The sequence below is a fragment of the Eumetopias jubatus genome, unplaced genomic scaffold (genome assembly GCF_037043125.1).
Source record: "Eumetopias jubatus isolate StellerSeaLion01/CBP00866 unplaced genomic scaffold, mEumJub1_p1.0 scaffold_2, whole genome shotgun sequence".
Classification (NCBI taxonomy): Eukaryota; Metazoa; Chordata; class Mammalia; order Carnivora; family Otariidae; genus Eumetopias; species Eumetopias jubatus.
In genome coordinates this window covers 86,467,095-86,490,906 of record NW_028274808.1, presented here as the reverse complement: position 1 = coordinate 86,490,906, position 23,812 = coordinate 86,467,095, and the positions used below count along the sequence as shown (strand labels likewise).

The 23,812-nt window shown below is 44.4% G+C and overlaps 1 protein-coding gene across 1 annotated transcript in view; it reads right to left on the bottom strand.

Moving 5' to 3' along the window:
• The window catches only part of SETD7 (SET domain containing 7, histone lysine methyltransferase), a 46,490-nt gene that overhangs the window by 5,771 nt on the left and 16,907 nt on the right, over window positions 1-23,812 (bottom strand). Inside the window, exons 3-7 of the mRNA XM_028102259.2 lie at window positions 20,419-20,620; window positions 16,001-16,190; window positions 11,066-11,147; window positions 8,163-8,280; window positions 4,229-4,386 (exon numbers count right to left, since the gene is read on the bottom strand). Of these exons, the coding sequence (XP_027958060.1) occupies window positions 4,229-4,386; window positions 8,163-8,280; window positions 11,066-11,147; window positions 16,001-16,190; window positions 20,419-20,620 (750 nt within the window). The remainder of the gene's footprint in view (window positions 1-4,228; window positions 4,387-8,162; window positions 8,281-11,065; window positions 11,148-16,000; window positions 16,191-20,418; window positions 20,621-23,812) is intronic.

The window sequence follows — 23,812 nt, the reverse complement described above, 5'->3', positions numbered from 1 at the left end:
CTAGACATCAAGATGTGCACAGTCACTCCTGGGTCAGATCGGGAGGTTAGAAGCAAAGCCTGGGGCGGGGGTTGTGTGTGGGGGGTGGGGGGGGCTAGGAATCATCCAGGAGCTCTTCCCTGGGCACCACTGGTAGGCCCTCACGTGTGGCCCACAGATTGGCCAGCATCAGCTTCACCTGGGTGCTGCTAGACACGGAGAATCCCAGCCCCACCCAGACCTGCTGACTTAGTGTCTGCATTTTAACAACACCTCCAGGTGATGCATATGCACGTTCCAGTTTAAGAAGCACTGCTCTAGCTTCCTCTTTGAGCATATTTGGCACTCTGTATTTATAAACCAACAACATGGGCAACAACAAAAATCTATCCCTAATGAGAAACTGGATCCAGTGCAGCCGGTCGGCATTTCGGCCCACCTGGCCTATGGCATCAGATTACCTGGCTGTACCTTGTGGGCGAGGCTTTACCAGGACACTTTGGGAGGTGTAAGGAAGAGCCCCGAGGATTTTCAAAAGCAAAAAACTGTATTCCACCCTCTACAGACAGAGGAAGTATTATTTTCTAGCATAAAAGTAGATGAAGACTTCTTTCCAGGAGCGAAGCCTAGAACTCTCTGCCAACCTGCTTTTTAAATATTTCCCCGTGAAGCATCTTGTGAAGGGAGCAGCCTCGAGCCTTTCGGAACCCAAGGCAGGGCTAACGCTCTGTGTTCCTCTGCCAAAGGCTCCCAACCCGGTTCACCCCTATGACCCCTGCAGGAGAACAGGAGATAAATAAGGAATAGATTTAGCTCACCTAACAGCTTCTGAAACCCAGAACAGAAATATGTAAGGCATGGCCAGAAAGAAATTCACTTTATCTCCATATGCATCTGGTCACATCAGTCTCATTCATTTATTGTCACATTGTGAGCAAAGGACATGGAGACACCACAGGAGAAGCTTCCAGGCCCTAAGTTAGATTGGCACATGGGGCATGATAGCAAGGACCTGGCTGGTTCCCGCTATTGGTGGTGGGGAAAAGAGTGTGTCTGTGGTTTAGGGACATCTTTTATGTGAAGGACAAAGGAGCAAGCATACCCTCACTCCAAGGGGCCTCTATGTCCACCCCACTTGGGTGTCATCTTTTCTGGAAAGCACGCTTGACTTGGGGTCAGAGACTTTAGCGTAAGTCCCGGTTCCACACATTATTACTGCCCCCTCTCAGAAAGCTCACTTCCACATCTCTGAATCTCACTTTCCTCACCCTCACCTCACAGTAATACTAGCAATCCTAATGGTGTAAGAGTTGTCACTGTGACAAAATAGGGTCCCATATAGGATGCACCTCACACAGGGCCTGCACAAAGTGAGGACTCAGCTTCTACTAGTGACTACATGCGCACATCTGTGAGTGAGTGTGCGTGCACACAGAATTCTCATATTGTGCTCCATCACAGACATTCCTGCACCAGGGATTCGGGAAGTCCTTATTAAAATCACAACTCTTGGGGCACCTTGGTGGCTCAGTTGGTTGGCCATCCGGCTCTCAGTTTCAACTCAGGTCATGATCTCTGGGTCCTGGGATCGAGCCCCATGTGGGGCTCCCCGCACAGCGGAGAGTCTGCTCGTCTCTCTCTCTCCCTCTTCCCCAGCTTGTGCTCTCTCTCTCTCTTCAATAAATAAATAAATCTTTTAAAAAAATAATAAAATCACAGCTCTTTGTCTCTAAATTAAAATATTGCATTACAAAAATAATACCCCTGAAACGGAGCTCTAGCTAATCTTACTGCACACTGGCAAAATTCCATGAGAAACCTAAGGGTTGTGATATAATCCTCTTTTATTTTCATTTTCCCGCTTATTATTTTCAAAGAGTAGAAAAAGGACAGACTGTAAAGAAGGCACTCCATTTCAGGTGCTGATTCTCCCAGGCAGCACGGGGGCACAACGCTTAAGGACACTCAGCCACTGCGGCTAAGAGCTCCGCATTTCTGGTCTGTGGGGGGCGGGGGGGGGGAAGTAGGTAACGGAGGTTGCCCCACGGAGGTCCTGGGAGGCCTGAGTGAGAGAATTCATGAGAAGGCGTTAGCGTGGCTCCAGCCCAAAGTGCTCAATCAATGCCAGTAGCACGATTAGTGGCCAAAGCAAACCTCTCTGTACCCAGTGGTTTGGGACCTTGGCGACATGTCACCTCTATTGACAACTAGGGCAGTAGTTCGTGTCTGCTTGTCCATTTGTATTTTGTACCGGACTGCAGCTTATACAGGGATATTGCTTTGCTGATGTTAAAGTGTGCATAATGATACCAATAATTTTAGAAGCAAATGAATGCCATGAATCGGTATCTGAATTTTATATTTTATTATTTTTCAGGTAGTCTTCCCTTTACCCCAAATAACTAATTGTTCACATTGGGCTGGAAGGAAATAACCCTGACGAGTCTGGGGACTTGATTTTGCACAAATGGATCTCTCCCTTGTCTCCTGTGCGCTCTTCTTTTTGGTGAGAAAAACCATGTCCTTGCAGTGAAATCACAGAACTCGTTTGTTTTAAAAGAGTAGTTGTTAAAAGACTAGTTGAAGTAGCATTTGTTACTGTTAGTTACCACTGCTTTAAAAGATTGTTGGGAAGCCGTGTGCAGCCTGGAACGATGCTTTGGCCTAATTCACATTGGCCACGAAAGCCTTGGAGTTAATAACAGTGTCGGTTTCATTTCACATGACACATGTCCTTTGCCATTTCTACCTGCCCTTTAAACAGAAGTCGGAGCTGCAGTACTTGGTACTGGCTGCCAAGGAGAGCAAGTCCCTGCCAGAGCAATTTCCAAGCCGTCTCAGGGATGCGAGGAGGGACATTCATATCCTGGCAATTTTCCTACAGATTAAATGCACATGATTGGATCCTGCTTCTGTTAACAAGCAATAGACAGGGGGAACTGAGAGCTATAACTGAGCAGAAAAGGTGGCACGTGGCCGCCTGCCTCCCAGGGGGAACAGGCATTTTCTGGCTGAGCTAAGGAGATCAATGATGATGATCCAAGGAATGCCACGTACTCTTCAAGGAATAGTCAGAGATGCTTGACTTTGGGAGGAGAACATTCAGGGGGCATATGAAAGCTTCTAAAATATTTGTAGGGCTACTATGTCGAAGAGAGACTGGCATAGTGCATAGGGGAATAATTAGGGCGAAGGGCTGGATGTTACAGGGAAACCCATTTGGGCTTCATAGAAAGAACATTTTAATCATCAGAGCCTGAAAGTTAATTTCAGAATAATATCTATGTCAGTTTGTCCAGATAGCTGCCTTCATGGATAACAGTAAGCTCCCCATCAAAGGAGGTTTACAAGAAGAGGTTCAGTGAGCCGTTGGAAGGGGAGGGCTCAAACTCTGAGAGGTAGGACTATTTGACTTTTTAAAATGACAGCTTTGTTGAGATGCAATTCGTATACCCTAAAATTCACCCATTTGAAGGATACAATTCAGTGGGTTTCAGGCAGGCAACCATCACCACTATATAATTTTAGTACAGTGCGCTACCCTCAAAAGAGACCCCATACTCATTAGCCATCAACCCCATTTTCCCAGGCCCTGGACAACCACTGATCTGTACTCTGTCTCTATGAATTTCACTGTAATGGACAAGTCCTATCAATAACAGAATCATACACTATCGGGTCTTATGTGACTGGCTTCTTACACTTAGCATAATATTTTCAAGGCTCATCCACACTGTAGCATGTGCCAGTATTTCTTTCCTCTTTATTGTCAAATAATGGGGACTCTGATTTAATCCGTCTTTTCCAACACCAAGACCTTGTGCTCTAGGCTTGGCATTTTATTTTCTTCCTTCCTTTCACAACATAAAAGAGTTCACGAGTCTCCACTGTGCAGAATAATTTTAATTTTTCTAATATTTCAAGTAACACTATCCTTAATTTTCCAGAGTGAGACCACTGAAGGGCAAAAAAGCATCGACAAAACAGCAACCAGGAAGTGTCGCATTTCCATAGCATTTCTACCCTTCCAAGCACTTTGCCCTGTCTGAGCTACCAAAGCCAGGGAAGGGGCTGTTTAGACTCCGAGTGTCAAGTCATAACCGGGAGACATCTGGGAGAGGAGCCTCAGGAGCCCGGAGGGAGCAGCCTTCACCTGGGGCAGGATGACAGCTGTGACAGGCCCTCGTCAGTCGCAGGGCTCCAGGAGATGGGGCCCGGATCCACCCTGGAAGCTGGGTGTCATACTCACATATCGTAGATGCAGTTTGGAGTGAAGGAGTGATTTGCCTTGTGTCCCAAGGAGGCACAGTACTTGGACACATGGTTGTAGGGCTCAGGCACATCAATGACCGTTTCTTCATCGAGGGAGAGGGTATTCCCATTAAGAGCCCAGTCCCTGCTGTCAACCTGCAGAAAACAAGAAAGCGAACGTTAGATAGGGCCTTTCTCCCCAAATCTCAGAGAACAACAGCAACACTACTCACTTCTCCTTACGTTTTGCTATGTGAGCGCTAGATGCATGAAAAGAACCCAAGGCATCTCTCCGCACATCGATGGTGCGAAAGCCGTTTGTGGGCAGCATCAGGCAGCTCAACTTCTTACGTACTGACTTCCTCATCTTACATGAAAAAAAGGACTAAAGTCCCCGACAAAGACACACAAAAATATAACCTGATGTCCCTAGGTGGTTTATTTCTTCACTGCAGGCTAAGACCTATCACCTCCAAAGCCCTCCAGCACCAAACTCAAATTTACACATCCAGTTGTTCTTTAAAAAGCCCAAACAAAGCGGAGCTTTAGCCCCTTCGGATCTGCTTCCCCTGGGACACCTGACCCCACATCTGCTAGCAGATTCGTGAGAGAAAGCCCAGCACCACAAAGCCTCCAGACTGCCTCTGGCCTTCGGAGCTCTGTGGCCCAGAGACTCCTCTCTGCACTACACGTCACCTAGACACGACAGCCCCCTCTCTGACCATCTCTTTCCTGGGAGTTCCCTGCCCTCCTCCTGCTCCGGGTAGGGGGCCCTGGGCCACAACCCCTGGACCGTCTCGGGCTGGCAGGACGTCCCCTCTCTTGCCCCCCTGTCCAAGCACTGCCCCGTGTCAGGGAATCCTGTTGTGTGTTACTGCCTCCTATGGTCGGATCTGCTGCTCTGACCAACCCCCAGATCCCTGGAAGCCCCACTGTGAAGAAGATGAGGCATCTCCCTCTGACCCTCTTCCCTCTCGTGCTCTCTATCTCTCATTCTCTCTCTCTCAAATAAATAAAATCTTAAAAAAAAAAAAAACTGCAAAAAGGGCGCCTGGGTGGCTCAGTCGGTTAAGCGACTGCCTTCGGCTCAGGTCATGATCCTGGAGTCCCGGGATCGAGTCCCGCATCGGGCTCCCTGCTCAGCGGGGAGTCTGCTTCTCCCTCTGACCCTCTTCCCTCTCGTGCTCTCTATCTCTCATTCTCTCTCTCTCAAATAAATAAAATCTTAAAAAAAAAAAAAAACTGCAAAAAAAAAAAAAGAAGATGAGGCAAAAGAAACACACAAGAACGTCAAATGGAACTGGAACTATGAGGAATGCAAAATCGTGCTTCAAGCAGAGTCCTTCACCTTTGTTACAAGTGGGGGATCAGTGTGACCTGCAGATGGCGTCACCCATTCCCAGTGTGCTCTCTTACCCACACTCACTCTCTGCAGGGCACCAAGAGTCTTCCCTTCTCCAGCCCACCGCCCCAGCATCTGCTGAGGTCAGGAGAGCAGTTTTTTGGAGCAAACAGGATTACATTAAAAACAATTATTAAAAAGATTTTATTTATTATTTTAGAGAGAGAGAGAGAGAGAGAGAGCAGGGGGAGGAGCAGAGAGAGGGACAAGCAGACTTCCTGCCGAGCAGGGAGCCCCAAATGGGGCTCCATCCCACAACCCTGAGATCTTGACCTGAGCTGAAACCAAGAGTCGGAGGCTTAACCGACTGAGCCATCCAGGCGCCCCTAGGACCACATTTTTATATAGAACTGCTGACTCTCAGAGGTATACTGCCTCTCCTGCCCCCAGATTATAATTATGCTGTTATTTGTTTCTGATATTCATTCAACAAATATTTACTGAGTGCCTACCATATGCCAGGCACTGTTCTAGGTGTAGGGGTTACAGCAGTGATTAAAGTGAAAAAAATCTTCATGGGTCTTAATATTCCAGCCCTGTTATGTGAACTGATATATGATACTTGCTACCATCTACCTTATGTTGCCATTACTTGTATATTTTTCTTATCTCCCCAACAGAATCTAAAGATTTATTTATTACTTTAGAGACAGAGCGCGAGGAGGGGGAGAGGGAGAGAGAGAATCTCCAGCAGACTCCCCCCTGAGCACGGAGCCGGATGCAGGGCTTGATCCCACGACCCTGACATTAGGACCTGAGCCAAAATCAAGAGTCCAACTGACTGCACCACCCAGGCACCTCTCCCCAACAGAGTCTAAATTTCATGAAGGCAAGGAGGGTGCCCCATTCATTTCCACAGCACAGCATATAGTGAGTTTTGCCAGGAGCCAGATTCTATTTTGAAATCCTGCTTGAACTCTGCTACTTACTGTATTTGTGACCTCAGACAAATGGCTCACCCACTCTGGGTTTTAGTTTTGTTATCTGTAAAATGTTAGAATAAATAGATAGTGTATCAATATCCTGAGCCACCTTTCATATGCTGAATTTCCTGGACGGTCAGGATTGCGGACACAGAGGTCTGGCCATCACCAGGGGTACCGCGTGCCAGTAATGGCTCAGTGTGAGCGCCAAGCCGTCTTTGTCTGTACGACGGCTTTGAATGGGCAAACACTTGATTATTTCACGGCATTTCCCCCATAGCATTCCATAGCAATAAGTGAAAAAGGGAAGTACATGAATGAGGGATATGAGCAACAAGCCCAAGTCCCACACCCTTAATGCAAGTGAGACCAGATGGAGACTACAAGCCGGGCTCAAGCAGCAGACTTTTTGCCCTTAAGTGGACATGTAAGGAAGTAATTGTGACGTGAAGAAGCAAAAACAAAAACACCTCTGAATTCTGGAAAATATATCAAAGATTGTATTTTTTTTAAAAGATTTTATTTATTTATCTGACAGAGAGAGAGACAGCGAGAGCAAGAACACAAGCAGGGGGAGTGGGAGAGGGAGAAGCAGGCTTCCCGCGGAGCAGGGAGCCTGATGCGGGACCTGATCCCAGGACCCTGGGACCATGACCTGAGCCGAAGGCAGACGCTTAACGACTGAGCCACCCAGGCGCCCGATCAAAGATTGTATTTTAAAGGCAAGAGGTGATTGATTATTCTTTAACTTTTTATTTTCAGCTTTTTGGGCAATAGAACCCTTCCTGGCTGGATGTAGGCTACTGTATGACTTTTGCACAAACAGAAGTAGGGAGCCTTCCCATAAAGTAGCCTGTGCAAGATCATAAATTAATTATTGACCGAATCCAGTTGGGTCTCAATTTTTCAGACACTGGGTGTAGTATGGTACAAAGCAACTGCTGTCTCCTGGACGGGCGCCATCCCACTTTCTATAAAGTAGCTGTGAAACTTAAAAGAGACCCCAGAGAGTTCCCCTGTCCCTCCCACCATGTGAAGCTGCAATGAGAGAAAAGAGCCATTTATGAACCAGGAAGTGGTTTCTGACCAGACACCAAATCTGCTGACATGCTGAAGTTGGGCGTCCAGCCTCCAGAACTGTGAGAAATAAATTTCTGTTGTTTATGGGCCACCCAGTATACGGTTTTTTTTTTTTAAAGACTTTATTTATTTGAGAGAGGGGGACACTGAGAGAGAGAGAGAGAGAGAAAGCACAAGCAGGGGGAGCGGCAGGCAGAGGGAGAGGGAGAAGTAGACCCCCCTCCCCCAACACACAGCAGGGAGCCCGATGCGGGACTCGATCCCAGGACCCTGGGATCATGACCTGAGCCGAAGGCAGACACTCAACTGACTGCGCCACCCAGGTGCCCCCAGTGTATGGTATTTTTGCTATAGAAATCTGAAGACTGCTGTAAGACAATATTCCATCAGTTTTACAAAAAAAAGACTGTTTATTCCTTCATATTTCTAGCGAATACTAAAGTAAAGGGGCTAACAGGAAAATTAAGAGTGTTTGAAACCAAGCCCTGTAACCAATCAAGTTGATTCTCCACTTAGACCCCGCTCACCTCTTGGTGTGTAATCCGGACTCCATTATAAAAAGACATAACAGTATTAGGTCCCACCGCTACCTTTGAAAATAGTCCTTCTCCAGCACTGGAAATGAGAGATTCAGCAACATAAACCCTAAATAGAAAAAAGGGCCAAATGATGGTTCTTTTAGTTGGATATGTCACTCTTTATATCAAACACCAAAATATCAGAATAGCTAATGAATCGGAAGCATCAGTTCATAGTAATCCAGGGAGGAAGGAAGGAAGGGAGGATGAGAAGTTAAACCACAGGATTTGGCACTGAAAACTGAAGAACTTGTACTCATGTATCTTTAAGAGTGGTGTTTAAAATCTGCTCTCTGATATGGGGATTATTATATAGAGTCGACCCTTGAACAACATGGGTGTGAACTGTGCAGGTCCACTTACATGCGGATTTTTTACAGTACTGAAAATGTCCTTTCTCTTTCTTATGACTTTCTTTTCTTTCTTTTTTTTTTTTTAAAGGTTTTATTTTTAAGTAATCTCTCCACCCAACACGGGGCTCCAACTCACAACCCCAAGATCAAGAGTTGCAGCCTCCACTTGACTGAGCCGGACAGGCACCCCCCCCCCTTTATGATTTTCTTGATAACATTTTCTTTTGTCTAGCTGACTTTATTGTAAGAATACAGTGTATAACACATATCACATACAAAATACGTGTTAATCAACTGTTTATGTTATTGGTGAGGTTTCCAGTCAACAGTAGACTCTTATCTTAGTAGTTAAGTTTTTGGGGAATTAAAAGTTACATGTGGATTTTCAACTGCATGGGGTAGGGATAGGGGTCGGTGCCCTAATCCCTGTGTTGTTCAAAGTTTCACTGTATTCATAAAGCAATGTTTGATATAAGGTTTTTTTTTTAATTTATGTTTTTAGCTAATGAATATTTTCACTGTCTTCCTGGATAAGTAAAACATTTCCAAAGTAATTAAAGCTATACCCAAGTTTGTCAATGCCAAATAGGAGGGAAAGACTGTTTTAATTAAGCCCCAAGATGAATCTTTCACATGAAAGAGTGACAAACAATTAACAAAAACATATCCAGTAAGCACTTCCCAACAAAAGAGTTCATAACGGGTCTAGTAACTATGGCCCCAGGACCACATCCGGCAGCTGCACCCTTTTGTAAATAAAATTTTGTGGAACACAGCCACACCTATTTATTTAGTATTGTCGGTTGCTGCTTTGGGGTGACATAAGCAGAGCTGAGCAGTTGCAACAGAGACCCACAAACCCTAAAATACGGACAACGTGGCTCTTTACAGAAAGAGTTTGCCAATCCCTGGATTTACAGGAAAACAGCACTCATGACTACTGAACTGGATTGAATAAGAGAGGACACACCCCATCAACAACTATTTCAGTTCTCTGGGCACTGGGATTCAATGATTCTGGTGGAACCTGTCATCTTTAGTTTTTGTTACATGGATCTTGGGGCTTATTTTGTAGACTAGGGGACTGAATTATTGCTTCCAACTCTTTCCTCCTTCCCTGTGGTAGAATTAAACGTCCTACTATTTAGCCACGTGACCTTGCGGTGCCTCCTTCAGAGTGGGGATATGAGATGTACCCCTGCCTCAATCCCTGTGGGCTTGGCCGTAGGATCTACTTTGCTACCTGAACATGGGCAGGAGGACTGCATGCCAGGTCTCAGGTGGTAAGAGGCATGGCGAATTTCTGCCAGCCTCCTTGAATTTCCATTCATCTCCATAGGAAGAAGATGCCCCAGGGGGCTGTTCCTCCTTTAGTCTCAGTCTTGGAATTCAGACATGAGCCCAGAAGAGCCCAACTTGCAATCTGGAGTCCAGCCTCGTCCAGCTGAGCGAAGGGGAGCCGAGTGGAGCCCAGTCAAAAGTGACTGAACCTCAGCTAACCTACAGAACCACGAGTGTAAAATAAAATGTGTGCATTCATAAACCACTGCGAGTTTTGAGGGCATCCTTCTACAGCCTCATCACAACGACAGTAACAAAAAAGACCGATATATAGGACTATCGCGCTACTGTGTTCGGGGGCTACCAAGACACTGAGCCCTTCCCTTTGTAAATGGACCAGAGCTCTGCATCAAGAAAGAGGCCATTCATTCACTGTGACATTGTGGTGTGAGCCCTGTCAGTTCAACCACGGAAGAGGCCTATTTTCAGATGGGAATAGAACAGAAAGTGAGTGGAAGTTATGCTTTTGCAAGCCACGCTTACAAAGAGCAAGGCAAAGAGAAAACCAACCGCAGATGGCTCTCTTCCTCACCAACAGGCCAGTTGCTAGGGGATAAGAGTCTCGGGCAGAGTACCAGGGAAAGCCACACCAACAACGGAGAGCTGGAGTTTAGGGAAGATGGGCTGGAACGGGACTTGACACTTGGGGAGTGAGCTTATAGAATCAGAAGCTTGTCATTTGTACACTGGAAGCTTCTTATGCTTCTTACAGTCTTTCTTTCACTGCTGTTCTCCCTTCGTGAATCAAGAAATTGTCTTGTGTTCCAGACCCCCTCGGCGGGGCTGAGTAAAGGAGGCATTCTGGTTCCTGCCCAGGCTAGAGCTTTAAGGAGTACAAAATGCTCCTCTAGAGGCCAGCACGTGGCTGCAGCATCAACCACACCAGGGCCCCAAGAAAGGGGACGTTGGGGCAGGGCATAGTGGGCTCTCTATATGTAGAAGTTTCCTTCTGGGACTGACACATGGTCGTTCTGTGCTTTATGGGTGGAGAAACTCTCTCACAGCGACAGATGCGATATAAGCATAAAAACACTCTTCCTCAGAATATACGAATATTTTCTTCTGCTCAGAGGGCTACAAAGGAGGATTAGTTCCCACCATGAGGGTTATTTAACTTCCCATAAACAATGCCGTTCAAACCACAAGGAAAAAAGTTACCTCTCTGATTCATATGGATCTGGAAGAAGAACACTGGTAGAAATGCAAGATGATGTCGATTTATCAAAGTGGTACACCGAACCTGAAAAGCAAGCGAACACCTCAATCTAGAGATTACCGAGTTAGGGGAGAGCTTTTAAAGCAGGAGTTAAATAATGAAAAATGTTATTCAAATTACACTGACTAGAATAAATTCTCCAATATAAATGAACAGTTTTTAGATTTGCTTTTGAGTTTTATTTTTAGGTCTTAATGAACAGCCATCAGATGTATCTCTTAAAATCCCATTTTTGCCTTTGAATTTTCTTTATTCAAATGGTTTACAAAATGCTTGTGTAATTAAAATTTTTTAATCAAGGACCTGCTTTGTCATGAAATTTTGAGATCTCTCTGGTCAGATCAGGTTGGATGATGGTTTTAAAATTTTCTTGTGATTTTCTTCCTACTAGACACAGGCTGTGGACTCCAACCATCCAACCCCAGCAACTGTCCCCTTCGCTAAAAATAAACCTTCGCACAACACAAACTAATGATGTAATGTATGGTGATTAACATAACCATAAAAAAATTTAAAAAAATAAAAATAAAAATAAACCTTCGCCTCACCAGAATTAAGAACAGAACTGCTTTTGATAAAGAAAAACCAAAGTTTTCTTATTTCTATCAAGGTGGTTCAGACACCAATCAGTAATTTATTCAGAAACTAAGGTACACAACTGTCCTAGAATTAACAATGGTTCTCTGCAAAGGATTAGCCACCAAGAATCCTCCCAGAGCGCAATGAAGACATCTGATGCTCTAATGCCGAATAAGCAAAGAAACACATTTTAGAACCGAAGGGCTTACTCCTGTAAAGTAAATTCTTTTAGGCACTAACACATCACAAATCATCCCGTTAAGCAATTCCTCAGCGGTTACCAGGTCCTCCTTCTGGTTTTTGCTTGTTTGTTTGGTACAATCACAAAACCCAAATCAGTGTCTCAAGCTAAAAGTTAAAAAGCAATCCAGATCAGTCAGTGTCTAGCTAGGAAACAGACCATTTGCGTATTTCAAAGAGAGAATTTCACTTAGGGAACTGGTTATAGGGAGCACTGAGGAACTGAGAAGCCGAAGGGGTCAGTGAGGAGCCTAGAGACTGGCAGGAGCTGAAGCCACATAACCCTAAGCCAGAGGGACAAAGGTGGAGGTGGTGTGCCTGGGGCTCTAGAGCTGGGGTATACCGGCCCAGGGAAGCTGGGATGCGGGGGGGCTTTCCTGGTGGGAGATGGAGTCAGAAGACAGGCCCCTGCTGGAGATGCTGCTGGACACAGAGAGAGAGCTTCTTCCTGATGCTTTTCCTCTCCGTGGCCCTGGCCAGTGCCTCCCTGTGGCCAAACCCAGACAGAAGCCAATGCACAAGGGCCTAGGCAATGTGGCCTTCAAGGAGCAGAAGCCCCCCTGCAATAAAAGCAGGGCAGGAGAAAGACAAGAAATGCATCTGAGAGCAAACTGGTAATGGACCAACGCACAATCCGTTAAAGCAAGTTAGCTGAAAAAAGAAAGAACCCACACTTTTTAACCAGACTTTTCTGTGAAATACTTGTTCTATTGTGCAGAAAATCTCCTCTGAACTTCCCCCTCCCCTCCTTAGACTAAACCTGTCATCCAAAGTACCACGGGCCAGCTACATGGAAAGCCCCACATTAGGGACTGTACAGATGCAAACAGGAGGGACATCTCTGGCTGCCTTCAAGAAGCTGACGCCATCTTTTCTGACACACGCTGTCCCTTCCTGTTCTTCCCCCACTGGCCAATGGGCCAATGCTCCCGGCACACGGAGCACACTCTTTACTTATCCCCCTCTCCTCTGTAATTTATACTACGCCAGACCAGATTTCATTCATTTCCTTGACAGACATGAATTCTAAGCCTTAAAGACAGCACAGGAATTACCAGAGAAAGGAGTTCCTCTGCGGAGAGAGGAAGAGATGAGGCAAGAAGAAAGTCCAGCCTGAGCCCTGACAGGGAAATCAGCGTGCAGGAGTGGATAGCTAGAAGCAGTTTGCGGCTACAGAAGCATGAAGAGAAAGGGTGTGGGGAGAGGTCAGCGAGGGGCAGGTTGGGATACCTGCCTTCCGTTTTCCTTCTTCTCCCCACACCGGACCAGATGGTGGCAGGGCCCGGTCAGACCTGGTCCACAGCTCACTCACTAGAACTGCGAGGGGGTGGGGGGGTAGGCGAGAAGTGCCCAACAACCAAGGCCCGTGTCCCTCCCAGGCACCCGAAGCAGCCATGCTTCCCCGACGCTTGTGAAACCCAAACTGCTCAACATGTCCTCAAATTAACAGGCCTACCAGAATCTTACCAAGAATCATGCGCCTTCTCCCCACCTTTTTTGTGGTCTTAAGCTAAAGTGAAGAGAGTGTTTGTTATTTACAAGCAGGAGTTCTTTTTTTTTTTTTTTAAGATCTCAGTTATTTATTTGAGGGAGAGAGAGAGATAGTAAGAGAGAGCATGAGGAGGGGTGGGGGAGGCGGCAGAGGAAGAGGGGGAAGCAGACTCCCCCACAGAGCAGGGAGCCCAATGTGGGACTCGATCCCATGACCCTGGGATCATGACATGAGCTGAAGGCAGATGCTTAACTGACTGAGTCACCCAGGTGCCCCACAACCAGGAAGTCTAAGAAAAATAACCCTTTGAGAATTATCACCCTTGCTTCCCAAAATCTGTTGCTTACTCACACCAAGAAGAATGTAAAGAGAACAATAACTTCCCTTATGCTGTTGTATAGTAGGTGCCAATATCTGTGTTTTATAATGAAGAAATAGGTTCCGAAGGGATAAATAACTTGCCCAAGACCATACTACGGTAAATGTTGAAGCTGAAACCCAAATCAGGTGACTCTCAAGTTCACGTGGCTCTTGCCACTAAAACATGCTGCTACTTCTTAAGTTTTAAAATGGGCATCACCCACTGGGATCCTCCCCTGGCCCGGGGCCCCTCGCTTCTAAACACGGTAGCACTGTCTCCGTTCAGAACATATGTGAAGAGCACAGAGAATAGAATCAGAAGTGTAAAGATGACTGTTTCACTTAAAACTTTTCATTTTGGAATGATTTTAAATTTACAGAAAAGTTGCAAAGATAGAGGCGCCTGGGTGGCTCAGTCATTAAGCATCTGCCTTTGGCTCAGGTCATGATCCCGGGGTCCTGGGATCTAGCCCCACATCGGGCTCCCTGCTCTGCGGGAAGTCTGCTTCTCCCTCTCCCACTCCCCCTGCTTGTGTTCCCTCTCTCGCTGTGTCTCTCTCTGTCAAATAAGTAAATAAAATCTTTAAAAAAAAGTTGCAAAGATAGTACAGAGCACCCCAATACTCCTCACGGTTTCTTGTAATGGTAACTTCTTACGTCACATGGTATGTTTGTCAAAATTAAGAAACCAACATAGATACGTTACTATTAACTAAACTTCAAACTTTATTCAGATTTTACCAGTTTTTCCACTAATGCCTTCTTTCCATTCCAGGATCCAGTCCAGAATCCCACATTGCATTTAGGCCGCCTCAATTTTTAGCTTAAAAAAACAAAAACTGAGACATTTAAAACAACCAAGTTGGACCTAAGTGTAAATGCTAGCTTTCCTAGTTTTGGACATTCTCCTCTGGAGATTCTCCTTCAGATCACAAATAGCTAAATATTATTTAGGACTACTTAGCATAGATTTATTATCTTCTCTACTTTTTTTCTCCGTATAACCTAACTTAGATGGGACATACATGCATATATAGCTTTCAAGGAATGAGACCAATTTAAACAGATTTCGTTTGTTACACTACCCAAAATACAAAATCTTGTTTTTTTTTCCTTGTTTTTTTCCAGACTTTCTACAATAAATTATTTATTTATTTATTTTCAAGATTTTATTTATTTATTTGACACAGAGAGAGAGACAGCGAGAGAGGCAACACAAGCAGGGGCAGTGGGAGAGGGAGAAGCAGGCTTCCCGCCGAGCAGGGAGCCCAATGGGGGCTGGATCCCAGGACCCTGGGATCATGACCTGAGCTGAAGCCAGACGCTTAACGACTGAGCCACCCAGGTGCCCCTAATAAATAATTTTATACTCAGAAAAAAAAATGCTTAGTATGCCATACTGTACTTCTAAAAGGATAAAGGATTTTTTTTCTAATATGGATTCCACTGGGCTCACTCATGTATCCAGTATGTACCCCGTGAAGATGCTGGGCTCTGAAGAAGGCAGGGGTTGCCAACATGCATTTATCTTTCCCAATCAGAGGTCAGGCTGAATCAGTTTTACAATTTGTACCAACCTGGAGATCTACCTAATTTGATTCTTCAATATCATTAAACTGTATTTCAGTTTTTTCTGAGATCTAACCTTTTGAGATGCATCGAATTACTGCTGTCATTTCTTCACTTCTTCCCTGTATTTGAATATATAGCTATGCCTTTATCATGTGACTTTTTAGCACCTGCTATTGAAATGCATGGTATCTATTTCCCCATCTCACTGATATTTGGTTTGGCTGTGCGATCTGCTTTGACCAATGAAGAGTGGCTGAAAGTGACATCGTGACCATTTCAAGCTAAGCTTTCAGAAGCAGCATAGGTGTCTACTCATGCTCTGGCTTCTTGGGACCCACTTGGGAAAATCTTGACCCAGGTCACCACAGTCCTTTCAGACTGGGCCCCAGAATTAAGACATATAAGGCATAATAAGACAAGAAGCCTCAAGTCCAGCCATGTCCAGCCCAGCCCAGCCTGACCCAGCTGGAATACAGTTCGTCAGCAGACTTATATTTGAGGACATGTCTGTTATGCAGCAAGGCTGATTATTAATACACGATTCAAGTGGACTAGACAAATTAATTTCTCTCAAATATGCCCTAACAACCTGCTTTGGAATTGGAGCAGCCCATCTGAAACAGATCCGACTTACTTCCCGGCATCAGCTCAAAGTGAGGCCTTCCTTCTTCAGTGGACATAAGGGTAGCCAGTTTTCCCTCTATCATCTCTCCATCAATGAATTTTCCATAAAGTGCTGTCCTCTCATCAGGGTACACATAGGCTATCTTCTCTCCAGTCAGCTCCCCATCTTCATTTACTTCTCCCACAAGGCTGCCTCCATCCTGATGGGAGAAACCAAAAGCCAGAAAATATTATATGTAGTATTTATCCATATGACGCGACTTCAAGGGATTTTTCTTGCATGCTCCCATCATTGATAGCACTAACATTAACAGTTGAACTCAAAGCTTTCACATGAGAAAAAACATGATGCATACCTCCCCATGCAGCCCCATACAAATAAACTGCTAGAAGTTAGACACACATAGAAGTACAGAAGCCTGATTTAGGGAGTCAGAGACTGAGCCGCACTTTATAATCCTGACAAGTTACTCTATCTTGGTTCATTATCTAAGAAGCAAATGCATTGTATTTGTAATATTAGTTACAAACATTTAAATGAAATGTAACTATGTGTTAAACTGTGGGCCCATATCCAATGTGATGAGGATCTATAGCAAGATGGTTTTACCCGCTATTCATACCATCTCACTTATTCTCCATGTGGGATTTTGGATTTCTGGTCTACTAAGAAAATCTTTAGTTCAAATGTATTCAAGAATCAATTTAGTGTACATGAGTAAAGAGAGTTGTCTGCATGTTCTAGGAGATAAACAAAAGGGACTTGTGGATACTGCCTTTCTAAGAATCCCACACCGTCACTTTTTATGGCATTACAAGGAAAAGTGAAAAAAAAAATCAACTAAATCCTATTCCCTTCCCCATCATCTCTTTCTTCCCACTTTTATTTACCGCTCCGTTCTGTCTCCTTCCAGGAGCGAAGCCAGCTGTACTTCCTGCTTAACTGTCACTTGCTTTCATTCCTAAGGGTCATTAAATATTTTAGGGCAGAGGCTCTGATAGAATTCTGTATCCTGGTAAGTGCTGGGGACATGGTAGGTGATCCATAAATGACTTTTGAATTGAACTGGGATACCAAAAAATAATCTAATAAATAATCAAAAAATAACTGAATCTAGGGTGCAAGCAACGTTTCCTGAACTGAAAGTCTGAGACCCATGTGGGTTCAATACAACAATACTAACGCCATGACATCTTTTAAAAGCTTGGTTATTTCTCCAAATCAAAGGTTCTAGAATCAGCTACTCAAAGTCAGTGGTGTAGGATGACTTCTGAGTGATCTCAAATGCTGCTTACTGAGAGACAGCAGGAATAAATAACATCAGGTACCTGATTTCTACAGCTTACCGTAGTCTAATTGCTCTTTGGAGGAAAAAAGGTTATAAATTTAAAAACGAACCATAGCACTTTCATAGAGAGAAAAATACTTGGCAGCATTTTTAAGGCACAGAAAGTGCCTTAAGAGTTATATGCTTGCTCTTTCTCCTCCCAGAGTTAATTCTTAATAAGCCAGCATAAATGGGGATGGTACTTTCTGCAAGATCTGCCTTCAGGCTTTCAGTGGTGATTACTGAGCTGAAGGGCGTTAGAGCATTTGCGTGTCTAACATGCCGTAACTAATGTGAGCCAACGTCTCGACTTATTTGTCCAGAATTCTGTCTTTCTAGGCTCTCACATTTTTTTTTTCCTTAAGTACTTTAAACTTTTGGTCAGGGAGGCGATGAATCTATTTGTCTAGTATGATAAAGCAGAGTTTCTTCTTTTATTTCCAAAAGGAGGTATACATTTTTTTTAAAGATTATTTATTTATTTGTGAGAGAGAGACAGAGATAGTGAGAGAGAGCATAAGCGGGGAGGAGAGGGAGAAGCAGGTTCCCTGCCCAGCAAGGAGTCGGATGCGGGACTCGATCCCAGGACCCCGGGATCATGACCTGAGTGGAAGGCAGACATTTAACTGACTGAGCCACCCAGGTGACATCATTCTGAAAGAAATAAGCTGTCTTGAGAGTAAGCTTATAAATAGTATAAGGCGAATCATTATTTTCCCTCCTCTTGTTCCTGCTTTGACTCCGTATCACAAAAATGTCCTTGTCTGCTGTGTCAGGCAGTGTCGGGGAGGAAGCTGCTACCTTCTCTCCTCTGCTCGGTGGCTCCTCCTCATGGGAGAAGGAATCATTCATTTGATTAGTGAGAAGGCAGAGTCTGACACCCACTGACATCCATCTCTTTATTGGGTGGGGGTTAGCAGGATAAAGCCTGCTGCTCCCAGAGGTCCTGCGACATTTTCACTCACGCTGTCCCCGCAGGCTGCACCTGTTGCCCCCTCCTGTACTGTTCTTTCCTTGGGGAAGCTCCCCAGGCAGGCCCTACTCCTCCGGGGGGCGACCTGCAACTTTCTAGAGCTCTATCTGCCGCTGATCCAACTGTTTAGTTCAGACGGGGAAAGAATAGAAGCCCATTTTGACTTTGGGTCCACATCACATCTCCAATCCCCCACTGCTGTTATAATATAACCATCTTGATCTCTGACACCTGAAGACATAGGTGTCTTAGTTGATTCTGAATCCAGAGAGAAGAGGGGTGTGATCAGCCCCCTCAACTGCCAACAGATACCATATATAAAGCAAGTGTTATCCCAAGTTAATTTTGGAAGTTCATAACACCCTAGTGCTTCTTTCCTAAGGCAGAGTCTTCTCTTGGCATTTAATAAGATAATAATGAACACCAAAGACTAAAATGTAGGCGCACCATTTAGGTGTCAAGATGCAACTACACTGAGTGAAATGGATCCATTCACCTTGGTGCATCTTTGATCTCCTCTAGAGACTTTAATTGATCAGAGTCACAAGTAAGATGAGGTAGGAGGAGGGCTCTTTCCTATACCCAGGCTCCCGCCGAGAGCTCCACTTTCTCTGACTTCATGATTCACCGTCATGCCAGCAGATCCCCGGTCCCAGGCAGCAAGATGCTCACCTGGCCTACTCGTGAGGCAACAAGTCTCGGTCTTCCTAAGCTGGTAAGTACCTCCACGACGTCCCTCTTCCTGCCTGCCTCACAGGCAGTAACCCAAAGGACTCCTGATCTATCACAGAGCCTACCAAGAACATATGTAATTGCTTTGGTAATTATTTAAAAAATGTTTTACAGTATTCTTTCCTTAAGCCCTGTTCCTAGAGTATAGCTTGTTTTTAAAGAACAATAATGTGTAAGTAGATTTAGCTGGGGCCACTTTTCTTATTACACACGTAATAGATCATTTGTTTTTATTAACATTTTTTTAATCATAAGAAAATAGGGTTCAGAGTTAAGAAAAATTGTCTTGTATTTTGACTTAAGCTCTGGACAAAATAAAATATTACTATTATTATTTTTAGTTGTTTTTTTTTTTTTTTTTTAAGTAAGCTCTATATCCAACACGGGGCTCAAACTCATGACCCCAAGATCAAGAGCTGCATGCTTTACTGACACAATGAGCTAGGTGCCCTGGACAAAATAAAATAGTAGATAAAATATTTTCTAAGGTCTATTTTCTGACATATTTTCTGAAAATTCACTAATAACAGATGGGATATTTGAAATGCAAACAACAATTAGAGCATTAATTCCCAAGCCAATGGGTTCTGCCACATCATTTGCTCTAGTAAAGTCCAGAAATATTGGAAAATGTTATCAAATACTCAAAGGCAAGTTAATTTTAATTACCTTAATTTAAGCAACATAAGCCATCAATCACTTATAAAGTAGGGAATAGGGTTGTAAAAGCAAGTAATAACAGTGCAGTAAGTCCCAAAAGATGGGAGATTGTTGGATCAGTTCTCCTGTATGAGAACCAGAATAAAATTAATAGCAACACAATGGAATATTCCACCATCTCTCTCTATATACCAAAAGAATATATATATATTTAAGATTTTATTTATTTTTTTGAGAAAGAGAGAGAGAGCACAAGCAGGGGGAGCGGCAGGCAGAGGGAGAAGCAGGCTTCCCGCAGAGCAGGGAGCCCGATGCGGGACTCGATCTCAGGACCCTGGGACCATGACCGGAGCCGAAGGCAGACGCTTAATGACTGAGCCACCCTGGTGCCCCCCCAAAATAATATTTTTAAAAAGCATATATTTTTGTCTTTATTAGTGTTACAATAAAGCCATTTTGTCCCAATTTGTTTGAATCATGACTATCCATTCCTTTCCAAAACAACACCGAGGAGGAATGAATAGTAGCTGTGAGGATCAACAATCTAAGAGGATAGTGAGTAACAGCGAGGGGCACACCTCGGAAGCTGGTGGCTTCAGCTCCTGTGACTCTCTCAAGTTTCACAGCTTTACATTTTCTAACATAGAGGCTACACTTTACTCTTTATTGCCAGGAGCCAAAGCACTTGCTTAACCCATGTTACGTTCCAGCAAAATGAACAGTCACCAGGCTTACTGGGTAGTATATCCAGCAGACTCCATGCCGAATGTTATCCTTGTACTGCCCCTTGAAGATCAATCTCCCATCCGTGTCATACTCCTGGGCGGGCCCATTCAGCTCTCCGTCTACATATGTGCCCTGGAGAACGCCCCCGTCCTCGTAAGTGTACACTCCCTGGCCCTGCAGGGCATCGTCCACATAATACCCTTCCAGGGTGCTGCGAGAGAAGGGAGAACAGAAGGGAATAGTCAGACCACGGCCCCACTCTCTTAGAAGAAAGGATCACAGGCAACGCTCTGTTTCGCTGCTGACCTGTATTCAGTGCACCTCCGAATTCCCTCCATTGCTAAGAAAAATACTCCCGCGATTTGGGTAGGATTAGGGACAGAGGGAGATTTCATTCTTAACTTCCCGGTTCCCATTCATCCTTTTTCTCTGCTAGCAGAAATAGAGAAGAATAAAGCCACAGGTGGAAACAGACCAAGCCTCATCTGAGTATGTTTTCAAGGCTAAGATGCTGACCGGTACCTGGCGATAGAAATGGTGGTGGTACCCTTTTCACATATAAACCACTCATGTTTAATTCCCTCAACACTGGTCCGACCTTCACTGGGTTCTCAAGCTCTTTCAGATGGCTTGTATATAGTGGTCCTTAAGGACCACAATAGTGGTTTAGAATGTAAATATCTACATATTTATTTAGATCATTAATGTATTATTTATGGGTGACAACCATAACTGATATCCAGTCAGAAGAGCCCCTTCCATTTATGTGGATGATATATGGGGATTTCCTTAAGTATATGCATGTGTGCACCTGTGTGTGTGTGTGTGGGTACATGATCAGGGCAAATGGGGACAAGTAAGGAAGACTGCAGGCTGAACCTTGTTAATATCATTAGCAGCCCGATAGTGTTGACACCCCTCCTTCCACAACAAAAGAAACTCACAGGGGTGCTGCTCATGGTGAATTTATAAGAACCTCCCCCTCCCTCCTCATAGAACACTTTTGGAATTTCAATCTGTTTTCGGGATTAGCTTCTCAAAGGCCATGGTGCAACAAAACCAACTTTACCAAAAATTCCCTCTATGTACTACAACTTGGAACAAGGGAAAGAGTACCTCAAATAATTTTTTTTTTAATTTAACGTAAGATGTTTAGCAACGGTGACAGTTTGTTTTAACATCTGCAGATAGCACTCACCCATTAATTCACCTAAAAAACATTTATAGGGTGCCTCATAAGTAGCGAGCATTGTGGGAGGTTCTAGAAAGCACGAGGAACGTAAGGAGAGCATGGCAGGCACACACTGTGTATGTGGATAGGTGGGATGCCAGGGGGGCCATGGGGACTGAGGTGGCTGCACCTGGCTGTGCCTGGTAAAGTCTGGTCTTGCTTACCGAATGATAGAATGATCTATGATTGTTAAATGAAAAGCACAATCTAAGTAACTGTAGCCGCTGATCACACTGTACTTATTACACTATGGGTAGGAAACAGTTCTTTCAGTTTTGTTTGTACTACCAATGATAAATAGGCTGAATAAATTCATGAAGAGAAGAAAGTGCACTTTAGCACAGTCCTTGAATAATCAAAATTCTGTATCGGTGAGGTTGGACTTAATGAGTTTTGACTGTCCTTAGACTCCCCCCACCGATGACCAAAAAAAATTAAAAAATAAAAATAAGAACAACCTTGGGGAAGGATAGCTAATCAGCTGACATAATAATACAATAGTGCAAAAAACTACTTACTCACCTATCTTCCCATTTAGGATGGCCAGATAAAACACAGGAGGCTCAGACAGGTTTGAATTTCAGATAAGCAACAGATAATTTTTTAGTATAAATAGGTCCCTAATGTCGAGCAGAACACACACTTATCCTAAAATATTTTTTGTTGCTTATCTGAAATGCGATTTTAAGTGAGTGCCCTGGATTCTTATTTGCTCAGCCCGGCAACCCTATTTACTAAGTTCTCAGCAGCATTCAAAACATTCCTGTGTGTGTTTGAGCAGAATTCTCCCCTGACACACTAGTCTAGTCTGCCAATCTTTCTCAGGTTATGATCAAATCTACAAGGCCTGGGTCTTGCAAATCACTTAATAGTAATATGGACTTGCACATATTTCCCCCTAAGTAGCTTGTCCCATCGTCCCTTACAATGGAGACCATCCTTATTAGTCTCATAACACTAAGAACCAATAGCTATTTCCCTCTTTGCCCAAATGACAAAGGTGCACAAATGCAAACTCTTAAGGTGCTGGAGAGCAAAACTGACTGCATTATTTGTCAGCACCTGCTTGAGGAAGACTGTTAGTGCTCTCAGCAAATCAGTATGATAGCTTGGAGGAAATCTGATGACCAAAGGGGCACATTATTGCATGAACTGGGGAACTCCAGGGCAAGAAAAATGATAAGGCTTGACATCCTCTGGCACCAAGGAAATAAAATAAAAGATTCTGAGTCTGGGGTCAAAGGTCCTGCCATTCTTTCTAACTTTTCTTCCAGAGGAGGTCGGTAAACCCCGGCCGGCTCCTTGTTTCTGTAAAGGTGGTGCTACTGGACACAGCCACGCACAGTCCTTCCCCACGTCCTCTGTGGCTGCCTTCATGTCATCACAGCAGAGTTGCAGAGGTGTACCAGGGAAACTGACCCCTGTGCTGCAGGCCCCAAAAGCCTGCAGTATTTACCATCGCACCCTATACAGAAAAAGTTCGCTGACCCCTGTTCTAGAGTCCCCTGCTCACATTAGTCTATTCACTGGCCCAAGCACACGTTCCTCTCTCTATCTTAGCTCCCATACTACGGCATCCTTGCCTCTGTCTTGAAAACATATGTAACCAAACGGTTTAAATCCCTGAGGACACATTCAGGAAAATAGCTGTGGGTCACATTTTCTTTCTTTTTTTTTTTTTATTCAAAGCAGAAATAACCTTGGGATAATAATGACTATCCTCAAGCCTCTGGCATTTTTCTATTCAAAAAAGAAATATGCTGAGAAAATGGCACTGTTTTGTGGCCACTAAATTGTTAGTATCAGAGAATACTGGAGAGGTAGCTACATACAAGTAGCTTTCTCATCCTTCTTGCTGAAATTGGATGGAGAGTTGCATTTTGGAGGAAGTCTGCTCATACTGGCTTAACCAGAGCCTACACACCCTACTTCCCCCAGAGTCTACCCTGAGCTCCACAACCAGTCCATATTTCTCACTGGAGCCTCATCGTGAACCATCGCAGAGCTTCCCATGTCTTTACTGATGGCCACCTTACGTGTCCCATTTCTCAAACTAGACTGTAAGCCCTTTGTGGGAACAAATTAGGTGTTATCCATCCACCGATCCCTCCCTAACACAGGAACACAGCCTATCTTCAAGTGGTACTTCCTAAATGAAAGAATGGAAATGGA